This window comes from Oenanthe melanoleuca, chromosome 3, assembly GCF_029582105.1.
Source record: "Oenanthe melanoleuca isolate GR-GAL-2019-014 chromosome 3, OMel1.0, whole genome shotgun sequence".
Taxonomy (NCBI): domain Eukaryota; kingdom Metazoa; phylum Chordata; class Aves; order Passeriformes; family Muscicapidae; genus Oenanthe; species Oenanthe melanoleuca.
The window spans coordinates 61847277-61874295 of record NC_079336.1 but is presented as its reverse complement, the minus strand read 5'-3'; the positions used below and the strand labels follow the sequence as shown (position 1 = coordinate 61874295).

Genomic DNA, 27019 nt, shown 5'->3' with positions numbered 1-27019 from the left:
TGTCGGGCAGAAGTGTGCAGTCAGTGGGCTATGATGCCTCTCTGAGACTTCCCCCCAGCTGTCTGCAACAGAAGCAATATTGTGTCCTGCTTGAACAGCCCCCATTCATGCTGGATGGGTCTGGCTTTCCTGGGTCGCTGAGAGCCTGCAGTGAATTCCCCCGCACACGTGCAGAAATATCACCGTAGCAGTCACTGCTAAGGACTGCCACAGCTCAGTGACAGTATTTCCCTTAACAATGCTGTTTTCACACATATTTCCTAAGCAGTTTCCTTAGGAGCTAAAACTGTCCAAGGCCAGGTAACTAGGTAGAAAATCCATGGCACTCTGTCAGCAAGGGCAGCAGCCATGTCAGGATGTAACACCAAGCAGAAAACAGCAGCTGCTTGTGAGCAGTCTGTGAACAGTGGTGTTATACAGGGGCCTTCAATCTGCTTTATACCAAGGAAACAATTAATTAATTGCAAGGCTGGGCTACCTAAATGTCTGCAAAAGCTGCCAGAGCAGTGAACAGAAGCACAGGAACCCAGAGCTCAATCGCCTGCTCCATCTCCACCTCTGTGCCTGGCTCGCTTCCCTACTTTTCATGTGCCATACACTGCTCTGCAAACATTACTTTGCAAACATTATGTAGGTGGGCCTCACAACATCTCTGTGAGGCAATTAAACACAGAAACCTCACACTGCAAACAGGGCAAGGGAGGCTCTGAGCTTGGCTTTCTTGCCAGGCTTACAGGAATAAGCACTTTCACAGTAATTCAGACAGTTTCAGGGCATTGCTATATTTTAACAATTGTGAGGACTGTGCTAATCTATGGGGTTTGATTTGATTCACAGCAATTTCATCCTCCCAGGGTGGACTTGGTCTCACTCTATTTGTCACTGTGGGCTGCTTTGGAGACTACACAAAATTTAATATGACTGATATCAACTGTTCTCTGACAGTAGGCGGTAAAGAACTGTCCCTGGGATTATAATTTGCTAAAATAGACAACACCTTAATGTCCAAACTGTAAAACTCAGAAAACAATTATGTTTTACTAAATCTGTGCAAATAATTATTTTCCAGATAATACTTTGTCTTTAATGAAAGCACTGATCAGATCCAAAAAAATGGATGTAAAAAGTCCATATAGCAAAATATTAATTTGTGGATATATTTGAAAGAAATTTTCACAAAAGAATGAATTTAAATTATTTATTCAGGTCCTTATTCTAAATTCTGACCAAAGACTGGTCTGATCTACGGGCCTCCACCTCTTCTGTAATCCAGAGCTGTTGCTATCATTTACTTGATTTGTTCTTCAGAAGGAGAGGTAAACATCGTGAACTGAAGAACTGAGGCTGTAGCTTATTCTTATTTTCACATATAAATTCACATTTGTTCATGTACATACTGTATTCTGGGCAAAACATTTTCCTTTCCATTTGAATAAGGTGTAAAGAGGCTTAAAAAATATGTTAGCCTCTCCTAGCTTAAAGGAAGGTCAAGATATGTGGTAATTCAGTGTTCTGGAAGCAGAGGTCACTGATATGACTGGCTAACAGCATGTTCCTTCAAAATCTTGAAGATGCTCTCGCTTTGGGAGTAAAGCTACTTTATTGTGATGATGCATGGGATACAGAGTGTTTCTGGCAGACTTTGAAAGCATCAGTGTTTTGGTATAAAGGTTATTGGCGTTCTTTGTTAGTAATCTCTGCAGGAGGTGAGGTAAGATAGTTTTTGCTGAGTGACAGATATCAGGTCTCCCAAATGTCAGATGTGAGTTGCCAGGATTTGAAACAATGGTTAGACAAAATTTTTAAACATGGTTAGAAAAATCCATGGAGATATACTTTTGTGACTACTGCTTGGTGTAGCTATGGAGGGCTGAACACTTTTTAAAAAAAGCCTTGAGCTGTCACTATGCCTTGTGGTTTGGGTAAAGATTTCTGGAGAACCCTCTAACAGAATACTTTCCCCATTATCTCCTCTCAAGCAGTCCTTGCATGCTTTCAGTTTTCTCTTTTAAGATATCATATTAATCCTTTATGTAGCTGGCTGGTGGGTGGAGCTACTCGTGTCCTGGACACTTGTGGTGAAGGACAACAGAGGAGACAAGGTTGCGCTATCATGTGTTTATTTAGCTCAGGAACAAAATTATAAAATATTTATTTTATGTATTGTTTCAAGTATTATGCAAAACCAATAAAAGTAAGTTGAAAGAAAACATAAGCATTTCTGATTTTCAATATCAAAGGACAGGAAATTCTCCATCCTTGATTTTCCATTGGGATTATAGCAATTTACTGTTTTGAAATTCCCTGCTTTAGTGTGATATGTGTAAAGGATAAGCAGGATCAGGATGACATTGAATTTCATCTTTGTTTAGTTTCAGTCAGACCATTCTTAGCTATCACACCATTGTAAGGTGACATCCGTAAACTTCCAAAGATATCACAGCCTAAACACTTTTTGATACTGGATTAACATCCTTTCCATGAGAATGACACATTTTTAATCTTATTCCAGGCTTCTGTGTTATTACAATAGGCTTTTTAAATCCCTTCTATACAGTCACCAGATAAAAATAGATGTGTGATCAAACAGTGTTGAATCTCCATGTTGAGAAGGGAGGTGCCCTTAGGACAGAGCTTTCCTTCTTAAAGCAATGTAACAGTGGGAAAAACACCATGCTTCAAAATACTAACCACACTGGCCCATGTCATGTTTGGAGATGTTGTTAGTGAGCACCAGCAAGAGTTCAGTTGCAGCTAAGCAGAGACTGTCTAAACAGAGGTGAACTGAGCCTTGAATGAGGGCTAGGTTATCACAGTAATGTCCAGAGAGCCACAGATGTGTTATGGCTTTGATTTTTGGAGGACATTCAGTGATGAACAGGACCTGTTATTTAACTCAGATGTGGTTAAAACAATAGAAGACAGTAGTTTTGTTTAATGGTGGTGGTTTAGGAGTTAGGTGTGGAGAGGAGAGCTGCCTTTCTGCTCATCAGAAAAGTGGGGTTGAGTCTTGATTGGGATGTGAGCTGATGGCTGCTGTCTCTCTTGACTGCTGCCTCTTCTGTCTGCACAATGGGGGATGCTGAGTGTTGTTCACATCAGTCCCTGTCTGTGGAAATTGGAATTTCTAAGTAGCATTAGCCCAGGTGTCAGTAGACCTAATTTGACTGGAGCATGATTTCCAATGGGCAAAGAGGGCTGCATGTTGTCTGTAAATCAATTTGTCAGTGGCTGAAATCTGAGTACTCAAGTAGCCAACTTCCTGTGTTAGAGAAATCTAACTTTTCTGGCAAACTACTATTTTCTTCATTTACAGAGTCTAATATTGCAATGGATGTTTCCCAATGCACTGAGAAGAAGACCCCAGACAGTTGTGAAATATCACATGAAATACAAGAAAAACATTGAAAAACCCACACAATAACTTTCTTATCCTCCTCTTGGATTACTGTACAGATGGGAAGATTAGTTTGACTTAGAGGTTTTTTCAACTTGAGGAGTTTTTGCTTGGTGATTGTTTTCAAAATTAGAATCTCTTTGGTTTCAGTTTTATGTCTTGTTACCAAATCTGATTTTTCTGGAAACAGAAATTTCACCAGGATAAACTCTTGTGTGTTTCCCTTTGAATTCCTCATTCACATTTTTGCACGAATCAAAACAGTTTCATGCAGAATGAGTGTGTCAATATGAAATACAGCATAGACCATCTGATCTGCAGTGCTGGCTGTGCTCACCCTTTCCCCACAGTTCCTTTTGCTGTTGGTGTGTGATGCTGGCTGGTGCTCCAGGGACTCATCCAGTGGCTTTCAGATGGGGAGGGAGGAGTGTGAGTGTTGGTGTGTGTGGTCATCTTTAGATAAACAACCACTGCTGTACCAACCAGGGTCTTTGCTCCCTCTGCAGATCAGGGGCAAACAGAGGCACTTGTGCCGACCAAAATGTTACCTGCACTTGCTGGATTTACTTGCTTCAAGTTCATAAGGAAGAAAATGCTCAAAAAGCACAGGGACTTTTAATAACCATGCTCTTTAGTCACCCAGGTGTCTTTCAAGAATAAAATCTTCACAGAGTTCCTGATCTAATGTGACATTTGTTTTCAAAATATCTCCCCTCAAATCTGTTTTTTCTTGCCTAAGTTGCTCAGTTGACTTTATGAGGTGAGAGTGTTCATCAGTCAGCACTATTGGTTCCTGTATTTAGTCATCCATTACTCAAGAAGATAAATGTAGTCATACTGTTAATGTAAGAAACAACACACAGAATCACATGCAACTGGAAGGTTACTCCCTGCTCTTTCAGTGGGCTGGTGACCTTTAGCAAGTTTGTGTAAGCAGTCCTTTCCTCCTTTTTCCATCTGTACAGTACCTAACTGTAAAATCTTGCCTGCCTCAAGGGTAATGCCAAATAATACCGTTAATAAAAACCGAACACAAAATTGAAAGAACTACAGCAAAAATAAATTATAAAAATCACGAGACACCAAATGTTTTTCACTTGCAGAGACCTGTTAAAAACTCATTACATGGTTTGTGTCAGGCTCAGCATGACAACATGACAACTTTAGTCAGTAGATCAGCAATTCATTGCCAGAGTTCAAATAGGAGAAATGCCTCCGCATCCAAAATACAGATGTGCCTGAGCAACATGAGGTTACATCCAAATGGAGATTTCATGTGTTTCCCTATAAATATGGGGTGCTTCAGAACCTCCTTTAATTGGAACCTGGCACATTTCCACTCAAAAACTTGTTTGCACTGAACAGCATTTTCACCTGAGTTATTGATTAAGATCATGTAACATAAAATGAACAGCACCTTTAGATTTTAAAATAAAGTCAGTTTTGTTATTTATGCATTATGCAAAATCTATTTTAAAAAAAATTTTGAAAACGCTAGGAAAGTAAGTTTAAACAAATTTTCTAAATGCTGTAAAGAAAAGTAATTTTTCTTCCTTGTAAAAATGATGTGGATGTATCACTTGTAACATGTGCAATTTTATCAGAGTCACGTGGCTCAGATATATTGCAATATATAGGAAACCATGACTCATTTGTAAAGAATGACAAAGGCCTGCCATATGTAAATACTAAGGATACCATAATAATGTATAAATGTTTTTGAAAGAGAATTTTTAAGAAGTGCTTTCAGATTCTGGTAAGCAAAGTGCTTCTGCCCCTTACCCTCAATCGCTGCACTGCACAACTTCTAAATGTACCACTGCTTCCCACAAAGTACCATTTACCCAGCAATCGTTACCTCCATTAAATTATATTATATATTATATATTAATTATATATTATATATTATATATTATATATTATATATTATATATTATATATTATATATTATATATTATATATTATATATTATATATTATATATTATATATTATATATTATATATTATATATTATATTTTTATACTTCATTATAAGAACTGTATTTGATATGCAAAGGTATATAACAATATAAAATACTAAAATGGGAAATATTATTTTGCTTACTGCCTTATAATCTTTTAAAGCTGAGAGAAAATAACAGGATTTACCCTGGCTTCAGAAAAGGTTTTTTCTTTACTAAGAAAATGGCATATTTTCCTTCAGCTGTTAGTGAGCCTCACAGCTGTGTTCTGCTGTTCACCTCATACTCATCCCAAGTGGTTAATTCGTCCTAATAATGGTGGCCACAGCTGTATCAAAAACATCTTTTTAATTCTTTCACAAAAACAAAGTGAATTTACAGTTATTAAACAGTCCATGCTGCCCACCCTCTATGACCAAACATTCTGGATATCCCTCATCCCAGTGAGACCATTGGCAACTCCCTTAGTTCTGCTTCCCTGACAGCCACCTTACTGTCCTGTGGCAACTGGGAAAACATTTTCCCAGCTGTGCAGATCCGACCTCTGACATTCAGGATTAATGCTGATTTTAGGGTCCAGCTTGTGTTTACACCCAGAGTCAGCTAAATCCTTCTGCCTGCGTTTGATGAAGAGTTAGGCATCCAGGCTTTTCTCTAACCAGGTGGGCTAAGTAAGTCTCTAGAAATTTCTCTCTCTCTCTTCCTTATGAACATAAAAATCTAGAGCTCAATTCCTTCAAGTGAGATTCAAAAAAAGCCTGCCATAGTTGTAAATATGATGTACATGTTAATTCTTGAGAATTTTATAAAACAGGCTTCTACCAATATAGAGACTTCTTCATTTAAAGAAATAACTTAGCAAGACATTCAGTATCTTAACAATTGTTTGAAAATATACAGAGATAATGTTTTTTCCTGAAGCTTATAATATAAAAATTGGGAATTAAAGGAAAAAATTCAAAACCAATTGGTTTTGAATCCCATCTTTAACATAAATACATAATAGCAGTCACACTTAAATAGCACAAGACAAAAACAAACAGATCCAAGAATAAAATCTTTTGAGAACAAAATTAAAAATAATGAACCTGGTTTTCCCTTTGGGGGATCAGTTAAAGACTAAACTATATATGGCAGGTATTAGTCACATTGCTTGATACCCCCACTGCAAGAAACAGCCATGGTGATAAGGTTGGTAACAGACACGGAAGAGAGATGATGCCACGTGTATTAGTCCGAATCAAATTGATTAATACTAAAACTGAAATGGATTGTCTGGTTTTGTACAGACAGGTAGGGGATATATGATAGAAGCTCCACCAGTAGAATGCTCACCATGTTGACTTTGTCAGGTAAGAGTGGAAGGTATGAGCAAAGCCAGGCCAAAAGGCAATCTAAGATTATTTCCATGACAACAGTTTAACATTTCTTAATTCTACAGATGAAGTACAGTTTCAGTTTTCCCCCCAAAAAACAGTATCCCAAAAAAACCAGTATCCTCCCCAAAAAAACAGTTGGATGGGGAGCAACAGCAGACATGTCTTTGCCTCTTTTGCAGAATTCTTGAGGTTTACTACTTACAGCAGGAAGATGTCTCTTCAAGAGAACAAATCCAGATGAAGGCAGGGAATCAAATTGAACCAAGTCCTTCTCCAACCTTCATTTAGATCCCATAAATAGTAGGTGTTGTTGCCTCTTAGCAAAGCCTGAAAGAATAGTAACTATTTCCTTTTTCCTGTTTCTATTACAAAAAAAGCCAGTTTAGTATAGAGGCATTCTATGAAATTAATTTGTACCCTGCTTCTTTTAATAAGCATTACTTTTCTTATATAATATGCTTTACTGCATGTTGTAGTTAAAATGTGAGGTACATGACCTTTTCTCTACTGCAAAATGCAGTTGCTCATAATCAAGTGTAAAATACTTTCGTGTTTCTTATTGATGAAAACAAAGATTGGCAGGTAAAATGCTTGCAGTAGAGTGACTTTAGAGGTCTCTTACCCTCCAATATGATCAGGATATTGTTTGGATTACACATGGAAGCGAACTCTATAATAAAATTTCAGACTTGTTTGAGTACCTGTTCTCAAAACAGGATTATGACAGCAGTTGCAGATAGCTATGAAGCTATGATGGCTTTATTTTCTCTAGACTAGAGATTGATGGCTCTAAAGACATTGAGAGCAGAGCAGGGAACATTTTGTTCCCATTGAGTGTTTTTGCTGGTTTTTATTCTAGTTGTTTCTGCAGTCTAAAATAAGCCTCTTTAGAATGAAAAGCTTGTACAATTTTTGTATGGAGAATCAGCATGCAAATCACTTGGGAAGGCATTGGGACTGCCAGAGGAGAAGCAAGATACCTGGGCAATTAATTCTTGTGTAAACTCCTGGGCATTTCATTCCTTGTGTGAACACATATGATGAGTTTTACCACAGTAAAAGAAACATTTGCAGGCACTTTGTCCTTTTCTTTTACTTTCTCAAGGGTGAGCATGGATGTAGTCTTGGCTAAGAGATTGTAATCAGAATCTGTTCAGAAGTGAAAGAAAAGAGCAGCTTTGTGCAATACTTGCCAGCAATCCACCTATTTTGGACTGATGCTTCCACACATGAAACAAAACAAAACAAAACACTCTGCTTCTGGGAATTGTTTTCATGGAGAAAATTAGTCTTTTTAGCATTTCTCCAAAAGACTGCAGCCTTGGAAACAGTAGCTAATGTGTCAAAATAATGTGGATTTCCCTGTATCTGAAATATGTTCATAGGGATTACTGCAGTAGCATCTAAGTATTTCCTAATGGTATAATGGCAGATGTATGGCTCCAGATGTTGTTAATCCCACTTTCAAAGTTGAGAAAGAGACATTAGTACCAATGTCACTTCCTTTTAATGCAGGAGATGTTATTCCACAATGTCTAATACGACAATTTTTGAAATGCAAATTTTTCCTGTCAAAACAAAACTTGCTGTTTTTTCAGCTCCATATGCACATAGAAACATAGATGTATGCTGGCTGTACTTGAATTTGTAAAAGCCATGTTTTCAGTGTTAAGGTCACTCAGCTTTTTGCTTTGATTTCCTCTTCTAAGCTGCAGTGGTGTGGGAGTATCATAGAAACACAGAATGGCTCAGGTTGGAAGGGACCACCATGGGTCATCTGGTCCAACCTCCCTGCCCAAGCATATCCTAGAGCACACAGCCCAGGATTGAATCCAGAGAGTTCTTGAATCTCCTGGTGAGGGAGATACTCAATGAGTATTACACATAAGTACAGTAAGTGCTGCTAATGGAAAGCTTTGACTGTAGAAGCATGTGTTAACAAGATAAATTGATGCCCATTTTTACAGTATGTATTTGGTTTCATGCTGGATGGACGCCCACGAAATGTTATTATCATGCCAATTTTGCAGAACTATTGAATATAGCACTTATATATTAATACTGCTCATAGTGGTGAAAGAGGTTAAAAATAAGTACAATGCATGAGAGCTCAAAATATTTGAAAAGTATAACCAGGAGCAAATATGGGAGTAAAACTGTAAGTGGTTGGCAATAAATCCAGGAGATAATGTGTGACATAAGATATTCATGTTGTGACAGGTTGAAATCATCTAAACAGCTTATCAAGAGAGGTTCTGTGGCCATCCTTTGGTGGTGTCCTCTTTGCACAGCACTGGGGCCCAGGTCTCCTTAGGGCATCAATGGCCTCAAAGTGTTGCAGAAAGAACTTTGTTCATACAAGGTTTTACTTGCCCAGTTCCTTATGGATGCCAGACAAAGTTACCTTAGGGAAAGAGCAAAGAGAAAAATGAGAAAGGGAAAAGCTCCTTTTTAACAAGATGGCCAATTCTGCAGTCATTTAGCAGCTGTCCTTGAGACCCTACTACCTTCAGACCCAGGCACTGTGTGGTGCACAAGCAAGGAACTAGGGAAAAGTAGTTTCCTGCCTTCTGCCTCTAAGTGCTCCATTTTCACTTCTGCTGAAGCTGTTAACTTGACAAGACCTTCCACATGTTTTTGATGACTTCTAACTCTCTCCTGTGGGGTTTGTTTGGTCCAGTGCCAGTTCTGTTACCTAAGTATGCCAGGAAGTGAGTGAAAGCAATGTACTCATGAACACATTACTTGATTGTTGGTATGTTTTTGGCGTGGGTTGTTCTCACCAGCTCCTATTCCTTAAAAACTAAGCCCTAGAAAGGATGAAGCAGGACTGCCTCAGTATATTCCAATGTTTTGGGGATCCAGGAAAGCCCAGCCCTTGAGCAACAGGTGGCCACAGGTGCTTGGTGGTGCTCAGGAAGGGGTCAGGGAGTCAGTCCTGGTAGGGAGATGCCTGTGTCAGCTCCCTAGCACTCAGTCCTGCTGTCCTTCCTGAGACTGCGCTTCTGTTTGCAAACCATACGGCATGCACTGGGCTCACACAAACAAGCAGGTGCCAAAATTCATCCCACATTGCTCTGAACAGCCTGAGGAGACTTCTCAGGAGATCCATTCTCCCATAGACCTTTGATTTGCTTATTGGAGAGAGTGGTGTGTCAGCTGGTGCTTCCAAGGCTTTGATCCAGTAGATCGGAGGGAATTATGTGACAAAAACGTGTAGTTGAAGCTGAGACCTAAATTTCCACAAATTAATCCCATATTTTCTTCCCATTATATATTTAAGTAGAAAGTTAAAATTACTGTGACCATGGAAAGTAACTAGGAGAGCAGCCCAGCTCTACAATTCAGAGGAGGAAAGATAATTATGTGGTCCAGGAAATGCTTTAAATACAAAGAACTTTGATGTTTCACATCAGAGCAACAATAAATAGAGAGAACATATTTGCCTTTTCCCTAATATTGATATTTTCCTCCCATCTTCCCTCCTACTTAGAACTGTTTCTGTGGTGGGAGGACCCATTAGGTAATCTACAGATGTTTTACATTCTTAAATGTAAACTAGAGAATGAATTGTAATACAGATTCATCCTATGAGAGTAAAAAACTAGTCTGCTCTTTAATGTTTCTTGGATGATGGCAGCTCATCAGAACAAGCCTGAAAATTGTGCCTCACCCATTAATGCACACTCGACTGTAACTTACTGCTTATTAAAACCCAACATTGTTATTGCTTATTAATTCTGGATTTGGCTCCCAGTGTCCCTGTTATAAACACTTAAAAGTAGGGATGCCATATTGAAACACTGACAGATTCTCATGGGGGTCAGGGCTGCTGGTGCCTCCCTAATGAAGTCACACACTGTTAAATGGTTTTTTCTTTGACTCAAGAAGAAAACAAAGCAGTTAAACTGCTATATCCATTTTCCAGCAACATTAATCCATTTCAAACCACTCTTAACCATATTAAATCACAGGTTTGTGATAAAATGAACTGCTTAAAGGTTCACCTCGGGCTGCCTAGCCCACAAACAAGATGCTGACTACTGGCAGCAATGGGTGGTTGGCAATTATTGCTGAATTTAGTTGTAGTTATTTAGTTTGCTGTACCTTCTGTTCAGACTAGCTGAGGGTCTACAGCATGGTAGATTCCAGAGTGAAATGTGGTGCCAGGGTTCTGCTGGAGATTGATGGTGACAGTGTTGAAAGTTTACTTATACAACATGTTTCAATTTCTTGGAGAGAAGAGAAACCTTCCCTTCCCTTTCACAGGGAAAACCTGGAAAGGGATGAACTCTCTGAACAAGTCTGCCCAGATACAGCTTTGCTACTCTACAGAAAATCATCCAGGTGTTAATACAACCTGAATTTTCAGTTCAAGTATGCCTCAATGCTGATACTAAATAGGAAAGCTGGAAACTTTCCCCATGAAATACAGTGCAGCTGCAACATAATAGTTGCAATATGATAGAAGCAATTTGAATAGCAAAAAAATGTAGCATTCTGGCTTCCAACAGTATTTTAAAGGGAGTCATCAGTATGCAAGTGGATGGACATACACATATTACATTCCAGTTCAAGGGAAGTGTAGTTATTTTCAGCCCAATTTAGTGAAACCCTTGACTTGCTTAATGTAGATCTAAATTTTCAGGTAAGTATAACATTTTATCTATAATCATTATGGGAACTGTTAAAAAGTCCTTGGGAAATGGTACATAAAACAAATTACAACTTTTTTACAGATCTTGAGCAATTTAGCTGAAAAAATCTAGTAGTGTTTGCTACCAATGGGAATGTTTACACATGGAATTCTCATGCTGTATTCATTATACACATGCTTTCATGTAAGAAAGGCTAAGTAAAATTCTTGAAGAATGCAGAGTCATCAATCCAAAATCATATGAATAGGGTAAGCTTTTGCAATTACTAACTTCAGAGAAAATTGATCAAATGTGGGCCTGTTACAATTAAAATATAGTGTGATATAGAGAAAAGGAGCTTTTGTCTCTAAACAAACACAGAGGCTGTATTTCCTTTGCTAAGGCCAACAAAGACCATGGATATAGATTCAGCAAAACTCAGAAGTATCTGACAATTAAGTGCATATCAAAATTACAGAGTATCAGTAGAGAACTTCCTTGTTTTGCATAAAAGTTGATTTAATCACTAGCAGATGTTATTACAAGGCTTTTAATTTGGGGGAGGTGATAGTGGAAAGGCTGCAGATAAGAGAGATTACACATCAATCTGCTTTAGTAATTCCTGTACTTTCTTTTGTCCCTGTCAGAGAAGAGAGGCAGAAAGGGAAGCACAATGCCCTGGATATCTTACAGTTCCTACACTCTGATAGTTTATTAAGTGAATCAGACTTAAAAGGCCTCCCATGCAGCATGAAAAGTGTGTGGCCTGACTCTTTCTGGAATACTGCCCTTAGATTTCAGCTATTTATGAGCAGCCTATTGTTTTTATTGAAGTTTGCTAAGTAAAAGTAGCATTAAAGTTAGCATAAAGCACTGAGTTAAAAAGTAGCACTGTTTTTCACACTAGCAGATTTTACATCTATAATCCTTAGGCAAATAGAATGATGTTTTTGCATACTAAAGAACATTATTTAAGTACTTTTTAAGGATGATGGAGAAAGGAATGTAATAGGAAAACAGAAATATGAATAACAGTAACCATTTTTTACCTCTGAGATTACCCATTTATTCATAAAAGCATTAGAAGCCTTAAATCCTTTTAATCAGTTGTGTTTATATCTTTTAACTCTACTTTCTAAAGTGATAAGAAATTATATGTAGCACTGAAAGAAAGAAAGAAAGAAAGAAAGAAAGAAAGAAAGAAAGAAAGAAAGGGCAAGCTCTTTCACCAAATTATATAGTTATGTTCCATCTACTATTGGTAAGAGCAGAGCATACTAACTGGAGGTTACTTAAGAAAATTAAATCAATAGATTCTTAAAAAATATTTGGCACATAATCAATGTGCAGTTAACACATCTCCTCTGTTTGCAGGTACAATAATCCCTGTCATCTCCTGCAAAAAGGAAATGATGCAATATTTATTATCATGTTTGGCTGATCCTGTACATCAAGTACCTCCCTGATTATTGTAGTATTGGAAGAGACATGTTGACCACCATACTCAGGACATGCAGAACAAAACAGATTAGAGTGAAGAAGCTTATAAATATGTTTCCTGCTCCAATAATCTTTTAAACTGGCTTTAAAAATTTGGTTATCTGCAGCTTAAAAAAGTAAAAAAATTACACACGCTCAAATTTCATGCCCAAAAAGTTTCTACTATATTTTTAAAACACTGCAAAATCTAACAAGATTATAATATTAAATACTAGATCAGTGTTAATTATATGCCTTTAATAAGTAGAAAATTAGCATGCCACTTACTGCAATTTTCATTAAAAAGACTTTCAGACATTTACTTGCTGAATTTTGTCATAGAAAAGAGTTTAGACCCATTTATTTCAATTACTTGATTTGCATCTTCCTCCTTAAAATGAGTAATGCATTAGTTTATCATATGGATAGAAGTTGAATAGAATGACTTCAAAAAAACAGTTTTCCCATAAGTAAAATTTTTGCCACAACTTTAAAAAAGAAAACACAACCCCCCAACAAACTAAGAACATATTGTGGCTGGGGTATATACACCCTGTTTATTGCTACATGTCTCAAAACCTCAAATGCAGCTGGTGTGAGCCCAGGCATGCTGGAAATGGGAACCCAGCCTATGAATGATCACGTAATACCAGGGAAGTAACATGAGATGCGTTACTGCATTAGCACAGAGTAGATTTTCCATCCCTTCTCTGCCTGAACTTTTTTCCTGCCAGTTATGCCCTGCTTTGCTGCAGTTTTACACTGCAGTTTTGGTACAGGGCTTCTGGCAGATGGCTGCCTATTTCCCTGTGTACTTGCAAAGTGGTCATCCTGCCTGAGAGCACCGTTCTCCAACAGAGCCTTTCTCTGTGGAGGATGATGCCTGTGCCTTCCAGTGTTTCCCTTCTCTGACAAGGGGTACTGGGCCACCAGGGTCATCCAGGCTGGTTTCAAGCTCTCCAATTTACTTACCTTACAGAGCTCATGTCACACTTCTTCTGAATTCCGTGTCCTTTCATCCCTATTCTCATTTTTCACTCAGTTTTATTTTAAGCTCCACTTTCAGCTGCTCCATGATTCAGTCTCTTTTCCACGGGGGACGTGTAAGTTCCATTCTAGTTTACCACACTGAAGCTTGTGTAACAGGCTCAATATCATGGCATGTATATGATCTCAAAAAAGGAAGTAGAGAGTAGATAATTTATAAATTCATTTTCTTATATCAATATAATTTTTTCACATTTATAAAAAAAATGTTATGAACTGCAGGCTGAAATTCTATGTGGAAATGCATCTCTATTACTGAAAATATTACTATTAACTGAAAACACCTATTTTCTCTTTTCCAGAAAGAGAAAAAACCAGTCTAGTCCAGAGTTCAAAATATATAGTTATTAAAAATGTATGAATGTACAATGAAGACTCGGAGGGTTGAATTTTACTTGTATTTACCCATTTCTTTGTTAAATCTGATCAATTTAAAACACAACAATTCTTTTAAGATTTTCAACAACAAAAGATCTCATACTCAGGGAAATTGAATAGTGGTAGTGTATTTTCAGCAGTGCTGCCTTTGTGAACTCACCAGCCCCACATCCAGATTTGCACATGGCAGAGCCAGTCCAACCAACACTATACTAGGCACAGCCATGAAGCCCAGACTGAGATTTAAAATATCCCAAACTCAGGTATGTCCAAGGTCATTTCTCCCCCTCTCTGCTTTCTGACAGACTGAAATTAAAAAATAGAATAACCAGTATTTAATGTAGATTAATATTTCTTCTTCCTGGTAGATTCTTTGCTGACTCTATAGTCAACTTAGATGTTTTCAGGAGGGAATGAGCAGCTGCTGTAAGATAAGTTTGGAAATGGATTGGGTCTGGAGAGACTTTTGACAACATCTCACAGTACCAACCATGATGTACCAGCAGACAGGAAAAGGGCAGGAAAAGGAAAACAGGAAAAGGAAGTAAATCAGTCCAGGGAAAGGGCAGAGGAAGCTTATCCAGCCCTGGAAGGGATTCATAGCATTTGTGGTAATGTCCCAGTTTAATCCTAAAGATTGAATCCTGAAATCATGCTTCGCTTCCTGTTCATGGAAAACATTTGCTAACAGCAAAAATGCACAAACAACTCTATTCTTTGGATGAGCAGAAGTGAGTTCCTGCTGTATTTCTGTGCCATTTTACACATCCAGGATCCAACTAGGTCTTTTTCAGATGCTCTGAGCAGTTTGGTAACAGTTTATTTTTCATTCCACTGACATGCATCTATGAACTTTTACTAGCAACAGAAGTTAAATTACTCCAGAAAATCTTTCTCCTGGTATTTCCAGCTGCAGTGGTTGTGGTGAAAAATCTCCTAGGCTGACTATTGTAAAGTGATTTTCAACTGTTTCTGTGGACTGTAGGCATAAAGGGAATTCAGATGAGGCAGTGAACTTGTATACAGTTATCTGAATCTTACTTGCAAAGTTTTCAAAGTTCATCCATCAGCACAATGGATCCCATGGGATGTAAGTTGGCTCTGGGGGATGTTAGCCGTTTTCCCAGTTTCATAACGCTGGGACTGGTGAGTATTGTTAGACATTGTAAGACACCATTTGACAGCCTGAAATGTGATCTTTATATAAATATGTCTGGAACATACAGTACCTCGGAGGGACTGAATTTAAAACAATCAAAGGTTTTCACAGAGCATAATTCCAGGGGTGAGGTGGGCAGTGAATTTTGACATGCTTTCTACCATCTGTGTTTGTCTAAGAGTGCTTGCTGGAGAAGAAGCAGCTGGAAGACTTCTGTAAAAAGATGCCTATATTTTAGCATGATTCTCAGAAGAGTAAATATCAAGTTTGTGTTTCTCCTGACAAAGTGCTACTATAAGAGCATTCATAAAGTTAACTTTGAAATGCAAGGTGTTGTTTTTCTTTTTCAATGTTTCTGTAGTAGGTGCTCCCACCTAGGAAAGTTAACACAGGCATCTGTTTGCTCTTTTTAGATGTACTGATATATGAAAAGACTCTGTGTGGGACTTTTGTTTGTTTATTTGTGCTTATTTCAGTGTGAGGGAGGTGAAAAGTTTTTTAACAATAGTGAGTTCCAAATGCGCTGTGCATTTATGAAACTGCTGCTGTGTTTCATCTTCTTTGATGCTCTGAGGTTTTTTTACTTACCTGATTTGTAGGTTTTAATATTTGCTGCAATGCCACCTTCATTAATGAAAAAAAGCAAAAAAAACCCAGATCCAACAACTTCACCATAAGTGCTGAAAAGGAGGAAGTACATAAGAGAGAGAAAAAAAGAGGAAGGGAAATGGACAGCTCTCAGTTATTTTTCCAAATTTTACTCACTCTGCTTTTATTCCTATTTGGTCATGGATACCAAAACCATATGTACATAGATAAGGAAGTAGAGACCACTTTTGCCTAGAAAATATGAGGCTGTCCTTAAGCCCCTCTCATGAGCTTTGAGTGTAGTGATGCAAAATTGAGTCTTTTATGTAGCATCTGAAGAAACCACTACTGAAATTAGTGGGATCTGTCCACTGATTGTCTTTAATTGAAGCTGGATCAGACCCATGAGCCACACCAATTATGTTTCTCCTGGCAGCTAAACTGACAGGTGTGCCTGCATAAATTCAGAAATTATATCTTGTGTTTGAAAACAACCTAACACTTCTCTTTTCTGAACATAATTCTAATGATGTTCCTTGACTGGAATATACAGGGAGACAATCATCCTCAATGATAGGGGCAGACATCAGTCTTAGCTTAAGGCAGATCCAAAGGCAGTAAGACATTACTTTGAGTTTTCCCCAGCGAACACCCTGGAGTACAGTGTTGTACATTTGCACATTTGCACATTTGCAAAAATTATTCTTTTTCTCAAACTTTGTCTACTTGCAAAGATTTTCATTTTGATGTTTTTACAATGTGTCTTGAAAATCTCTAGTTCCAAAACATAAAGAGGTATCAGAGGATGAGGACAGGAGTGCTATCAGAGTCTTTAATGAAATCTATCTTTTTTTCCCCAGAGGTGCGGAGAAATCTCATTTGATAGTCCTGACCAGAATGCCAAATGTGTTCGCATGCTAGGTAAGGGTAAGAATCTCTTCCCTTTTTTATTCAAGTGTGTGGGTATGGAAATATATTTAATTGGGAATTTCTTCTTAAAAGTATGTGATAATGACCATGATGATCCACAATGGCATTTGCATAGCTCATCCTCATGTAGTCCTCATGACTATTTTCTTTGCAATGAGCTTTCCAAAGTACATATATTCCAGTAGGGTCCATGTGCTTAGATGAAAATATAGCAGTACCAACATTGGGAGCTCTGATCAGCTGAATTCCAGAACTCATATTCAAAAGCTGAAAAATCTGTATTTCTAAGGACGATACTAATTCCACAAGCATGTATCAAAAATCTCTAGAGAAGACCTTCAGCCACATCATTCAGGGAAATTTCAGTCAATGTGGTTTTACGTATTTGCACTGGTGTAGCTTTGTAAAAATTCATATTAAGTAGAAGTGTCTATTATTTAGAAACAACACAAAAATTCTGCTATGTTTCATTAATTTCTGTGACCAGTTTCATTGTGGTTGTTTCGTCTACAATGCTATTACTGCAACATTAACAGCATGGCTAGCATCACAGTGAAAGACAGGCAGTAAGTGTATAAAAAACCTAAGACATAATGTTTACTCAGGAAAAAAAATGAAATCACAGAACACTTGCAGGATTAAGCCTTAAATTCTGAAGACCTTTGACCTGCCAGGGAAGAGATAAATATATGCTGTAAATTAGAACATTGCATCTAATAACATGAAGATTGAAATAGCCACAATTTTTTAAACTGCAACTGACAGTGTCTAGGAACTTAATTCCCATCTGGGTGCATAGCTGTGCTCTGTATTAACAGATTATGTGGTTTGCTGTTTATGTTCATTAAATCCTATTGTCACAACAGACTGTAATTGCTGCAGAGGAAATCTGTCATGCTTTTAGTGCAGGGATCCCAACAGATGAGCTGACACAATGGGCCATAATGATCGGTTACATCAATGATCCATGGTTAGAGCTCCTTAATGGAGCAAGCTGACAAAGAAAGATACACTTGTGATCCTTTATCATGCCAATTACAATCTACAGTGTAAATACAATTGAGTTCCTAATACTCTAGTTCTAAGGAAGTTATATCCATGCAAATGTTATTATGCATTAGGGGGAAGAATGGGGGATGGGAGAGAGGAGAGAAAAAAAAAAAAAAAAAACAACCCTTCTGCATGGTTTGGTTCATCATTTTATTTGGCATTTTTAGAACAAGTTAGTCCAAAATTGAGAGTTTGACATCCCTCTTAGTGCAAACAATTCTTTAGGAGAAGTGAGAAGAACAAAATCTTGTTTCCATTACGTATGTTCCTATCTATGTCTTGTAGTATATGCATGTACAAGAGTGAGAACATGAGCTGTGCTGTGTAAGGAAACTGCTAGGAATGTAAAAATGACTCCAAGAGCACGTGCCAAAGGTGTAACTGATTCTCAGAGATTACTGAGGTTTCTTGTACTAAAAAATATTTTGCCTGCTATTGTTATTTTTCAGTCACTAGCAAATTAAGGACTGTAGTGTCACATATAATATAGAATTTTTCATTTCACCCCAAGGTATTCCAAATCATACACAGGACTGAAACTATTCTAAGCACAATTTGTATATTCCAGAACTGGCTCTGTAAGAGGTGGGAAGAAGAAACTAAAAAATACAAACACAGCAGAAACTGTGGTCTCTCTGAGAGTGACTACTGGAGACAAGCTCCATTGTCTCCATTTATCACAGAAATCTGTGTGGTTCTGGTAGTGCTGTGAAGCCAGAGGGTGTCTATTCTGGACACCTCTCTTTTCATACTGAACTTGTAGGGAGGAGCAGAAACCAGAAACTGTGCAGCCAAAAAGGCCTAAGACTTGGTGTTGAACGTGTCATGCAGTGCCCTGCCTCATATTTTACAAGTGAATTGAATTTCCAAGAGAATGTAACACAGTTTGTCACTGATCAATGCAAAGCTGACATTATTAATGTCTGTGGGTGTAACCAGTGAACAAAGCACAGCATGCCTTCAGAGTGGGACATCTTTCTTGGCTGCTGCATCTTTGAAATATGCTGAAACTGTCGTGCTGTCATTTAATGTAGCAGTGACATGGTGCTGACAGAAATCTAGAGGGCAAGTCCCAGCAACTACAAGAGGATAATTACCCTAGTAAGAAAAGGAACATAGGAGCCTGGAGTACTGACTGTGTTTCTTCAGGGATCTTTGATGCAAGATCAGTCCATACCTGAAACTGCAAATTATTGGGCTGTACTCTAAAATGGTAGTACCTGGTTTTGTCAGAAAATCTGCTTTATACTACTGGTTCTGGACTAGCTTCAAATTTAAAGTTTTTTAGAAGCAATGCCAGGCTTGCCACTGAATCCACATTCATTGAGGTAACATGGGTTATGTGTATGAAGTTCTTTTTCTATAAAGGTTGAGGAAGAGATGTTTGCAGTAAAAATCCTTCTTCCTGCTAGAAAACAGTAAATAATAGATTAAAAAATGCCAAAATGCTTACAGTGCCTAGAGTGAAAGTAGGCAATTTTTGAGGCACTGACTAGGTATCACTCAACTCGAGATTATGAGCATAGAATCAGCTTAATGCCTCATCTTTCAGCATCAGTGATGGATATTTTTAATTCAAGTGTAAAAAATAACAAAATCAAATGGTCACTTAGCCGTGTTTCGTGAGGATATAAAAGATAATAGCTATGTGCTCTGACTAGAATATGTTCAGTATTAGTGTAATTATCTGCACTAAAGTCTTTACAGAAAATTATGTTCTCCCTCTTATTTTATATATAGTGCTAGTCTCTTTACACTTTTATCTCTGCCATGACTTAATCCCAGCTGGCAACTAAGCAACATGCAGCCACTCACTCACTTCCCCCCCACAGTGGGAGCTGAATCAGAATAAGGTAAAACTTTTGGGTTGAGACAGGAACAGTTGAATAATAGAAGACAAATAAAATATTATACTACTACTAATAACAACAATAATAATAGTGGTAATGAAAAAGAGAGAGAGGAATAAAGCCCAAGAGAAGCAAGTGATACACAATACAATTGCTCATCATCTGCTGGCCAAGTGATCAGCAGCTCCCAGCCAAGACACCACACACACACACATGCACACACAGAGAAACACAGTTTATTTCCTGATCATGATGCTGTATGATATGGAATATCCCTCTGGCAAGTTCAGAGTGCAGGAAACCAGAAAGTCCTTTAGAGCAAGCTCTACTGAACAAAACTTTAACATCACTGTGTTATCAACAGTTTTCTCATACTGAATTAAAAACACAGCCCTGTATCCATTACAAATAATAAAATTAACTCCATCCCAGTTGTGTTATACCAGTTGAAGCAACACAACTTTGATAACTGTCACAGAAGAAAGTTGGTCAGTGTCCCACCTTAGCCTTTTGAGACCTGAAGTGCTCAGATCCTAAACATATCACAGCTTTCTTGAGTATGGCATTGGATAAGACTTTGAATCCTGCATGTATATTGTCCTTTGAAAAATGGGGAGATAAGTGCTTCCTCACTTCTTAGGAAGAAGAAGAATAAATTTATAAGTACAATGAGAAGCTGAAGTCCTACAGTAATACAAGTAATGAAAATATCCCACTTTCAATAGAACTGTGTTATCAGAGGTTTTCCTTGAATCCCCAAGTCTGTCAGGAGATAATGGCAGATCATCAGCACTTCCAGGGCAAGGAAGAAAATCTGAACTGTTCTGCTTAAATTGAAACTGTTATCAAGTTAGAGAGGGCACTTGGCCGTGAGAAAATTGTCTAATAGTGCTGAACTGGATGTCAGAAAACTTTTGCTTTATGCTGCATTATGAAAGTTAGAACCCTGGGCTACTCATGCTCTTTACTATTAATGATTTTGACTCAAAAAATTATAGTTAGCACAAAAATCGAGATTATAGAAATGTACCCACTACATAGTTATCAGTCTAGTGATTTGTATGATGAAAGGCAGAAGGCAGCTATCCTTCTCCCTAGAGCACCCACTGCTACTTTCAATGGCACAACCTGAGGTTAATTTTTCCCATATGCAGGCATATTCTGGGCTCAAACATGACACAGTATCATATCATGCAGAGATAATTGGGTTAGTTTGCTGTGAAAATTGCTGGTTGGATGCCTAAGCTAATTACTCTGCTGGGAAGGATTACATACAAGCTTGTAAGAGTCCAGAGTTAAGGCAACTTAACTGGTTCTCACCTCCTTAACTAGCTCAGTTAACAAAGTTAGCTCAGTAACCTCTACATGGCAGAGCACTAAGTTTTAAGAATCTGTCCTGGAAAAAATAAGTTCCCATAGCTGGCTCTAGACTAGAACAGAACAAAAAGGTCTGCCAACTAGAAGAGAAACTTCAATTATATATATATATATATATATATATATATATAGATATATATATATATATATATGTGTGTGTGTGTGTGTGTGTGTGTGTGTGTTTGTATGCAATTTTGTTTATATAAATAATTACCTGTTTCTACAGAATATATATGGTTATCCTTATATGGTGTATAGAAAATAGGCAGTTGCACCCATCACAACACATACAAAATTAAGTTATCCTTTTGGTTTTGATCTGTTCAACCTGATTGATGATAGTGCAGTAAGGAGGAGGGATGATAAGTGCAAATTATTTAGTTTGTTACTCCAGCAAACAGTCCTTCACCACCAGATTTAGTCTTTACTCCTTAATGAAATGCTGGGCAGATTTTGAAGAGGTCACATCCCTTGTTGGCCAACTCTGCAGTCTGCAGAAATTCTTCCAGGGCAAATGTGAATTGCCCTCCTTAAGGAGCTGGTTAGTAAGATGAAAACACAAGCCTTCCAGACGCCCCATGGCAAAAGGCTGAGGTGCTTTCTTTTCATTACTGTAAATTCCAAGCAGACAGGAATGATGTGGCTGAGTTTTGTTTCCCATTTGGTGCAGACTTAGTCCTTGCAAGAGCAGACAGATGAATCCTTGCTTGGAATAAAAGTAGTTTTCTCACAAATGTCCATTTAAAATTAAATAAAAACAACAACCAAGAAAGCAATTATTTTAAAAAAATTGAGGTAGTGCCACCTTTTTTTTAATTCCCCAGACTACTAGTACATAACTTCATTGCTTTGAGGCAACAAACTTCTTCCTATTCCAGCACAGAGAGGTGTCAACCTCCCTCATCCCCCCAAAAAGTGGGTTTTTGGCATACTTCCACCATTTATTGCCTATGAAGAGTTACGGGTAAACGAACCAGCATTTAGCCATGAAATTAGTTTAGTGGATCCAGCTTCAGTCTTGGTGGCTCTTTGCCCACAGCAGGAAACCACCACATATTTGAACAGAGTTGGCAGCCACAGCTTGAGAGAGAGAGACATTACTGGAATAACAGCCGTGTTGAAAGCCAGGAGAGAGGGGCACTGGCAAGGCTCTGGTTGGCTGGTCCCTGCCTTATATAACCACTGAAGGCACCTTCACTTGTGGCAGAAAAAAATCTGTTACAACTTACTTTGCTGAACTTGATCAGGTAAATAACCAAATAACTTAATGGGTAAAAATACTGAAGAGTAATTAAATGTGTCAACTTGCCCTGCAGCAAAGGGAGAAAAAGAAATGAGGCATCTAGACAAATAGTTCTGCACTGGTGAAGAGCCTGTGCATTTGAAATGTGACCCTATATCTCTTGCACATGCAAAACTGCTGCTGCAACTGATAGTCATGCATGAGCAATGGTGTTCTAAATAGCCAGATACATGGACTATTTATATCCCAGTCACTCGAAGACTTACACCTGCACTTGACCTTATGCAGACTTAGTATTTTCTCTGTGCAAATGCGATGCTAATAAACAAATGAATTAGTTTTTGTAAAATTAAGAAACATATTTATGGGGAGAAGGCCTAAAATCTACAGTGACTAGCAAGAAATCCATGCTCATAGCTACACTGCCCATCAGGATTACTCAGAATTTCATAGCTGTCGGGAGGGAGAGGCTTAGGACGTCTGCTACAAAAAGATAGGTTTCTGTTCCATGAGTAGCTTGCAACACAGGATGAAGAGAAGCAGGTTTTTTCCATTTATAAAGCAATGGTGTGAATGCATACAGAAAGATAAACACCATATCTCCTTTTATATCCTGTTACTGTAGATAAATTCAAAAATTAAGATATAGGTTAATGCTTTGGTTTTTCACTTATATTTCATATTACAACTGCCACTCTCTACCAACAATTTATTCTGATGAGAACAGGATTGTATAGATGGGATCTATGGAAATGTAGTTCTACCCAGCTGAGTAGAGATTTTCAAATAACTTCTAACACTTTTCCCTTTTTCCTCTAAAACAGCACACCAGTATATTAAGACAATTTAAAAACAAGACTTCACTCCTGATATTGTAACTATGCTTGTAAATGAATTTTTAAAAGTGGATCCTCTGCGTCCTTACCACCACTGCAAAACAGAGGCTAATAGCTCCTTCACATCAGTTAAGACCTCCTCCTGGAGCTGGCAGTATCTTCCAGAAATGCAGTTCTTTCCAAATCTCTGCTCTCCCTGAGCGCGCCCGTGACTCGTTGGCCATGGTACGGAGCAGGCTAAAGGCTTGGGGCATCCCCCGTGCTCCATGTGTGAGGAAGGCAGGGATGCCAGGCTGCCTGCATGGGAGTGTTGCTTGGAGACAGAAAGTGGCAAACCAGCGGGCACGGGGCCACAACAGCAGCTCCTTTGTCCAGGGCTCTGTGGCACACACGCCACCATTGTGCCACTTCATCACCGTGCTGCAGCTTCAGGCTAAACAAGCAGGAGCCCTTTGTCTTCACTATGATAAGATTTTTGCCTAAAACCACAAAGAATGTAAATATCAAACCCAGCTTTTACTTTCATGGCTATTTGATTAATTTGGGTAAGAAATGATTAAAAAAAGTAAAATTAAACATTCAAATTTCTGATGCCCTAAGAATATTTTAAAGAGCAGTTCTCTAATAACGTCTTATTATTCAAGTAATTTTGATCTAATTACTATTTTAGGTAATTATATAGGCTGGTAGCTGAGTGACAGTGACCACCTGTCTATCCTGTTCTGTCCTGTAAATCAGGTCAGACTGAAACTACTTCTCTTGCAGTATTCTACCTTCCAGAAGGGTGCTGAAGAACACAAAAACTGGCCTTGTCCTTTTGAGCATGCATATAAAACACTTTTCTAAATTTTATTTAGGGTTCTTGTTTTCCTATTGCATAAACATTGACTTGAATCATGTATAGTTTTATCTTGTGTCTGAACCTGGTGCAGGAAAGAGATGGGAGTGTCAGGGCACTTGCTGAGAATGCAGTAATGAGGATTTGGCAGCATCTATATAATGTAAGCACAGCATGATGGCTTTCTGAAGAAGAGAGTGTTACTGTGCTGCCTATGTCTGCAAAAGCCATTCATTTGAACCAGGAGAACCCAGCTGAGATTCAAAACCTCAAGAGATGATATAAAAACACTCTAGTCCCCCAACTAGAAATACCCCAAACCCCTGACTCTTCAGCTTCTTTTTCTATCAAAAGGTTTTCTTGACTTGTCTGAGAATTTAGGAAAAAGCTACAGGTTTCCAACTCCTATCCAGAAGTTGCACTCAAAGCATTGCTACAAATACCTTCAAATTCTAGCAAACTGCAAAGCCAAGTGTTTCCCTTTTATTCCAAAGTATGTTGCAAACAGAAGGGTTGCATTCTGCTGCCCATTTATGTAATAATCTAGTGAGAGGTTAACCTTTTAATTCTGAACTTTCATCATCCTAAAATAGTTAAACCCCACAGCACTCACTTTTCTCTTACCTGCAAAAATAAAGGCAACACAAGTTGGGATTAAGTGCACTCTGTTCCATCTATTGACCCTGCACAAGGAAAAATTCTGGCTATGACTCCAGGAGGATAAGAAATAGACCCCTGCATCTGGGGGAGCACATACATGTAAGACAAGAAGAAATCTGAATTATGTTTCACAAACATTTCCTTTCTCTTTTTTTTTTTTTTTTTTTTTCTAACTAAGGACTTCTTTGAAAAGCAGAGGAACAGTGGCTTGATTGATTTACTTAAGATGATCTCATATGTTGTTTCATGGTATTTGTCACATGAGTTATTGCTGATCCCTGCTGGAAAATAGATTTCAAGTGCCTATTCACGCTGCTTCCTCACAGTTTGATTTTCCTCATGCCTAACCTTGTGTCCAAACACGGACTGCATTCCCCTAGTTTGCCATCTTCTTTGTCCAAAGTGTTATGAGTGGGTTGTGTTCACCTAAAGTACGTGCTGTACAGAAAATTGCTGTGACTAACCATACTGCTATAATAACATTCTCTCTAAAGGTGGGGAGGGGGGAAAGGAGCTCCAAACTGGGGATGAAATTGAAGAAAACACTTATTCACAGTTTTACATCAGCCATCCCTCCATGATAGCATACATATAATGAAATCTACAGAGATAACTTTTCAAAATTAGATTTAAAAGGTTCAGATTTATAATTTGTGGTTTGAGCTCATCTCTAGCAATTAATCTTTGCTGCTTTAATTATTACTTGGTGATATCTTGAAATTGCAAAGTCTCTGCAGTGTCCTGCAGACTCATGTGTAGCTACCCTTAGTAAGAGTGATTTATGTCTAAGAAAGCCACGGAATTCCTGTGCTTTCAAGTACTCAGTTCCTGACTATACATGCTCATAAACTTCTCAGATTAAGAAGGCATTTTCCTATATTCTTCTCTGCTCTGTATTATAAGGATGTCTTGTATTCTGGAGCTGTTCTGAAGTGTTGTTAATAATTTCACCGTTCTTACTGAGAATTGGCAGTGTCATATTTGTAGGAATTTTTTGCACCTCTAGTATTAGAAAAAAAAAGCAACAAAATCATAACTCTGCTGTTCTTTTGCTTGTTTAGCTGGGTAACAAGTTTTCCTTGATAGCTTTAGCTTCCTTTTCCTTTTCAAATTTTTTAATATTAAAATATCATTTCTAAATATAATCTGTTGTCTTCTTGTACATCTCATACTTCTTAAAGCATTTAGTTGCTTTCTTAGATCATCTGTTGATCATCAAATTATTTAAGCATATATTTAGATATTCTCACTGCAGCCAAAAAGTGAGTAGATTGAAATAAGTTTGCATGCCAGGGTCAGTCACAGTGTCTAGCACTGTGCATGCTCAAGCACTGCTCTGATCCAAACACTTGAGGCTCTGGGCTTATGAAATCATAGAGTGTGACTGTGAATACTGGTGGTAAATGATGGAAATTCTATTTAGTAACAAGGAATGGAATTTCTGAATCACAGCTGGCTATGTCAAGAAATTAATGTATTTTTTACAGAAAAGTTCAGAGAGTTCTCCTACTGGAATTCCCTCATAGGACATTCTTCTCACTCTGCAGAGGAAATAATGCTGAAGACAGCTGGGATGCAATTCATCTTAGCAGAATGTCTGTAAACATCTGTAAAAAAACTTCCATTTTAAAGTCTACAGCCATCATAAAATAACCCCTTTTGCAGCAGAAAATAACAAGAAAGAGGTGCTTCCTTCAGACTTAGATCATTGCAAAATAGTTGTCTAAAACTGGTCTGAGGAATCCAACTCTCCCCATTTAATTAAGAAACTGTGATGTGGATGTGAGCAGTTCGAGGGGAATAATCTTACTCCTGGAGTACAAATAATGTTTTTTATGGCTTTCAAAGCTCTCAGGTCTAAAGTTGAGGAAATAATAGAAAAATAGGCTAATCAACCTCATCTGAAAGGTTTGGGTCTTTTTTTAACACGAGTCAAGTCTCAAGCTTTCTGGATATTTGTAGAGAAGTATATGTGGGAAATCGTTTTTATTAACTGAATTCTTTTCCTCATTGCTTTTGTGAAGTCTTCATTTCTCCCTCTCTCTCTTTGACATAGCTGCAGGACCTTTTCTGACATCTGAATAGCTCCTGAATTTGAGTTGAATAAAGTAAATTGAAAACATGACAAAGGATTTTTCAAATGCTTAAGGGATCCAGCACGCTGTCCCATGGGAAGAAAATTTGACTGTATCGTGAAATCTTTAGATATG

At 38.0% G+C, this 27019-nt stretch overlaps 1 protein-coding gene across 2 annotated transcripts in view; it reads left to right on the top strand.

Annotated features, from left to right (window-relative positions):
• Positions 1–27019, top strand: part of PDE7B (phosphodiesterase 7B) — a 168943-nt gene that overhangs the window by 37840 nt on the left and 104084 nt on the right. The window contains exon 2 of one of the 2 annotated variants that reach the window (XM_056486535.1): positions 16886–16946. In XM_056486535.1, the coding sequence (XP_056342510.1) occupies positions 16886–16946 (61 nt within the window). Of the gene's footprint in view, positions 1–16885; positions 16953–27019 lie in introns of both variants that reach the window. The other variant, XM_056486534.1, reaches the window with a different exon arrangement.